Consider the following 5,063-nt stretch of genomic DNA (forward strand, 5'->3'; position numbering starts at 1 on the left):
TCCATATGGGACCCCGTACAGCTTACTTCAATCGAGGCTATAGAATCTGTTCATAATCGCTCAGCTCGCTTCATCCTTTCGAGTTATTCTCGCACAGCTAGTGTTTCTTTAATGAAGTCAAAACTTGGTCTAACTAATCTTGCAGTTCGTAGAAAAATTGCATGCCTTAGTCTTTTCCACAGCATTTTCTTTCATAACCAGACACTACAACAGGAATTCTTTTTCTTCAATCCCATCATATATATCATCACGTGTTGATCATTCGCATAAAGTTGCCGTCCCTAGCTGCAAAACAAATGCACTTTTTGATTCTTTCTTACCTAAGATTAACGCAGAGTAGAACCACCTTCCGCCTCTTACTGCCTGCATTGAAGACAGCCATCACCAAGCATATCATTGAACAGGCATCTGCATAATGATTTTTGCTTTTTGCTTGTTTTGTTTTTCCACCCACCCCCTCTGTAACGCCCCTGTTGGCTCTGAGGGTATTGTAATAAATAAAAAATAAATATATTTTAAAGAAAACAGCTATGGAAACGTATGGGCACTGGGACTCAAAATTCATTTTTGTTTTGGCAAGCGAAATATACATATAGTTGGACCCTCAATTACCACCAGAAGGAGGCTCATTATCTACATGGGGGTCATGACTCACGGTTTCAGAAACACCGGAATAAAGGATTCAATCAATCACTCCTTTAATTTCAAAATTTTAGATCCCCTTCGGCGCATTGCCAGCGCTAAGGACGAGTGGCAGCATGAAACCTTTGTCCCTGCGTGCGTGACACCACGCTCGTTTAGTTAGGCAAATGGTTACTACAATTGATACAGCCGACAAAACAATGAACCTTACTTCATGTAATTGTCTAATACATTGCGATCACTATAATGCTTTGCCTTTCAGGTGAAACTGCCCTCTTTCTTGTCTTACTACTCCTCGCTGCCATTCCTTCCTTCATGCTTTTTAGGTTACTCTATCCATGCTCACTGCTTCCAACAATTGATGCTAAGCATAGTGCAGCGATGTGTCACACACATGAGCTGATTTAAAAGGGGGAGGGGGCACATTGAGAGCAACATGTACCTGCGCTTTCACTAATAGAAGAGAGAGAAAAAAAAAGACCAATCTGCAATGTGTGTAAAGTAGTAGCCACCTCTCTTGACTTTTAGAACATGGATTATTCTTTTATTCACTTTAATCTTAGGATTTTGTAGAACCTCGAGTATTATTTGCCAGTGTTCACTGCAATTCTTATTTGTTGCATGAACAACCATAGCTTCAAATACTTTTTTGTTGCCTAATACAGCTCTGTGAAAATATATTACAAGGAAATGGTGGTGCTACTAATACTGATAAAACAGAAAACTGCAATGTATTGGAGGGCATCTTTGGCTTCATGGTTTTCCAAAGGCATTAGGATAAATTTGATACTTTTTATACGGTGCACAACCATACTGCTTTGCAAACCTGTTTCCTGTACTGTAAGAATGTGTTCAGCACTCAAGAGGATATATTAATTTTAGACATGTGCTACACGAAAAACATATTTGCTTAGATGTGAGAAAAAAAATAACAAAACAATTGGTGCACCGATGGCAAGCATACAAAACAAAAGCTTCTTCCTGCCTCCTCCTACATGGGCCAATGAATCCGCATGAAGCCATGATATAATGATGCCTTAGTTGACCTTTGCATCAATGTCTATTGACTTCGTGTTTTTCTGTGGTTGCTAGTAAAGAATCAAGCTCCTTGATTCCATATTCCCTTTGCTCACTGCACAGAAACTGTAATTAGCTCCATCATAAAGCAGCGTGCAATACACAAAGAATCTGGGGCCTTTGCTATTTGATATTGTTGCCACATAACAGAAAGATCACCGACAAATTTGGGGTCGGACATCTTGGAAGACCAGCTTCGTAGAAAAATTAAACAAAATGTTCTTGCCTTAGAATAGGATTGCTTTCAAGTTTATAATATAAATGAACACTGTAAATGAAAAATGAAAAGGCTAACAAATTCTAGTCAGTTATACTTTCTGATGATAGTTTCCCCACTGTGTCCACCAAGGAACATAAAGCATTTGTACAATTCAAATTTGCATAGCTTGCATAGCATGTTATATAAAGTTCAGAAAAATTTAACAGTTTGAAGTTGCACCAAATATTTTAAAAAAAGTTACCTCAAAATTTATATAGCTTCCTCAAGTACCATCTATTTAATTTTTTTTGCACAGGAGCATTCGTAGCAGGCAATATTGATTTTCGACAGCACCTGAAAGCAGGAACGTGGAAAGACCGCTGCTTAACAATGCACTATGAAGAATATGATAGCAGTATTCAAAATTATCCTGCAAGCAAGTTTACTGAGCAACAATTTTTTTTTTTTAAGAAATGCAACAAAAGCATTGGTGCTATAAGGAAAGAACAGATAAACAAGTCAACAGACTACACTGAGCTTTCAGAGGAGGACTGTTGTTTACTGGCCAGATCCAACACCTTTTGCTTCAAGCACTCCACACATATCAGATTCCAAATATAACCAGAAGCCACAGCTTTCAGCGACATATTACTGCTATCATGTCAGTGTACTAGCGCTTAGAGAATAGAAAATGTGTCAGCTATTTTGCTCCTGCAAGATAGTACAGGATATTATACACAGCAGCAACCTGCTTTAGACTAGGTCAGGCTGCACTTTAAGATGGGGGCTCACTACTTCCAAGCGCTTGATAAGTTCAAAGTAGGCGGGGCTAGGATTGCTTGGTACAGGAAGCAGCAGGTGAACTAAATCAGGCAGGCAGCCGGCTTCAAAGTCGCGTACAATCACTGCAAGGTTGTCCTCCGAGAGTTTGTTCCACGAGAGGTCAAGCGAGCGCAAATTGCTGCCTGAAACCCTCAGCGACTCCCAAAGAACATTAAAGCTATCGGCTCGCAGTTCGCAGTTGGACAGATGCATAACTTGCAGGCGCTCTAACATAAACAGCACGTTGATCAGTTCCGCAACCATGTTGAAGAAGTTGTTATCTGACAGCAACAGGCTGGTGAGGCTGTGAAAGTGGCCAATGACCCTGAGGTCCTGTTGTCGCAGGCCGCAAGCACTCAGATCCAAGTGAGTGATCTCTCGCGAACAGCGCGCTACAAGCGTGTTCAGGTAGCCGCCGATGCGGCAGCTTTTGATGTTGAGTCGCCGGAGTCGCGGCATAACGCGAATGGTATCCGAAAGGTAGTCGTAGTGCCGTACGTCCCCGCGGCGGACGCCATTGGATGACAAATCGAGTGCGACGAGTCCACGGAAGCGCCGCAGCTGCTCCGAAACTCGCAACAACCCTTGGTTCTGAAGAGAGTTGTACGCCACACTGAGGCCGGTGAGCGCGTCCGAGTCGAGCATGTCGAGGAGCTGCAGCAGCCTCGCTTCACCAACGCCCTCGACCTCCAGGTTGCGAATTTCAAAGAGCAACACTTTCTTGCTCAACCGGTGCTGCAAAAGGGAAGTGAAGACGTCGAACGAGTGTGGCTCACCAATGAAGAAGTCGCACTGCAGGTTGCGTGGACTTCTCCACGACTCCTTCCTCGAGAACACAGCCATCTTGCGCTGTACAAATTCCAACAGTTCGGGACCCACCTGGAAGCCTGTGACGTTAAGAGAGCACAGGTCATCTTTGTCTCCTTTGAGTGAGAGCTCTACAAAAGCCCGCACAATAGCTGTCGTCGCCACAACGCGTTTTGGGTGGTGAATGAGAGGGCAGGTTCCACCGAGAACGGCAGGCAGATCAAGCGAGCTATCAGGCCAGAAAGAGACCAAAAGCTGCGCAGCTCTGTCCCGTCCATCTTCCACGGCTCTCGCAAGAAGCTCGGGAATAAAAGTGACTGGCAGGGAGGGCAGGACGCGAAGTAGGACATAGGCGTCTCGGACAAGCGCGCCGCAGCATGCTCTTTTCAAACTGTGCACTTTGTCGGCGACACTGCGGCACCAGCAGTACCCGTAAAGAGTTTCCTGCGGCGATCGGTGCGGCGAGTCTCGGTATTCCAACGTAGACATGGTGATATGTCCCAGCCATTACACTCAGCGGTTGCAAAAGTAATATTCACGTTGACATTTCATTCTCGGCGGCTTGGAAGCGCTGCCACACTCGTTGATGGCAAATATAACTGCATCGGACAGTTGGCACTGTCGCTAGGCACAAAGCCTTAACAGTTTCTGAACTTTAGATAATAAATGTCTCGAAAATTCATGACGGAGGCGTAGTCGCACTTGCGTTAGAAAGGCGCGCTCCCATGACTGCGAGCTTCTTTCGATATCAATGTTTGAAGACTCGCGCCATATTATGCTACGTTTAGCGGTGCACTAAGTTTAACTCCTGTGTTTTTACCACGAGAGTATAGGTCGTGGTTCTTACAAACGTAAAACGGCACGTCTTAATATTCAAGTTATTATCTCTGATCAGATATGCAAGAGTAGAGTAATAAGCAAACGTTAAAATTCACGTCCGTGTAATTTTTTTACAAAGGCTTTCATCTTCAAAATTCTGGCACGTACCCACGAAGGGAGGGGAGGATTGGCCATGACTCTCGGTGGAAACCACGGTGTAAGAATAGTTGTGGAAACGTAATGTGAACTTCTTGCTTCCTGTTAACTTATGGGGGGAGGGGGGGGGGGGGGATTGGCTATGGTTCTCAGTGGAAACCACGGTGTAAGAATAGTTGTGGAAACAATGTGAACTTCTTGCTTCCTGTTAACTTATTGATCTGTACTATCCATATTTAATTAATAGTGAATACAAATTATTTTCTGTTTCCGTTTCTTGGATAGTGGTCATGCCAATTTTGACGAAGGTGCTACATTACAAAAAGAACGCGATTCAGCATTAATAATCAGGAAAATGTGTTTAACATGAGAGTCTCCCAGTCGCAATGATGTACTCATGTACAATCCGACACACTTCCTTTCTTGCTCGGCCAAGGGTACTTGCCCCGAAGATAAAATGTTAGTCACCGAGAGAGGGAGGCCCATGCGCGATAGGGGCTGCTCTAAGTATCGGCAAAAGAGGAGGAAATGGTCCAGTGAT

General features: G+C 43.9%; 1 protein-coding gene across 1 annotated transcript; it reads right to left on the bottom strand.

The window, feature by feature from the left end:
* Positions 1-674: 674 nt before the first annotated feature.
* On the bottom strand, positions 675-4,310 carry LOC126548492 (leucine-rich repeat-containing protein 14-like). The gene has a single exon (XM_050196701.3). The coding sequence runs from the start codon at positions 4,034-4,036 to the stop codon at positions 2,672-2,674; it is 1,365 nt and encodes a 454-aa protein (XP_050052658.1). The 5' UTR covers positions 4,037-4,310; the 3' UTR covers positions 675-2,671.
* Between the last annotated feature and the right edge of the window lie 753 nt (positions 4,311-5,063).

The sequence above is a fragment of the Dermacentor andersoni genome, chromosome 1 (assembly GCF_023375885.2).
Source record: "Dermacentor andersoni chromosome 1, qqDerAnde1_hic_scaffold, whole genome shotgun sequence".
Taxonomy (NCBI): Eukaryota; Metazoa; Arthropoda; class Arachnida; order Ixodida; family Ixodidae; genus Dermacentor; species Dermacentor andersoni.

What these genes read in the sequence shown, in the direction of transcription:
- LOC126548492 (XM_050196701.3), bottom strand. Translation starts at nt 4,036, where the DNA reads ATGTCTACGTTGGAATACCGAGACTCGCCGCACCGATCGCCGCAGGAA.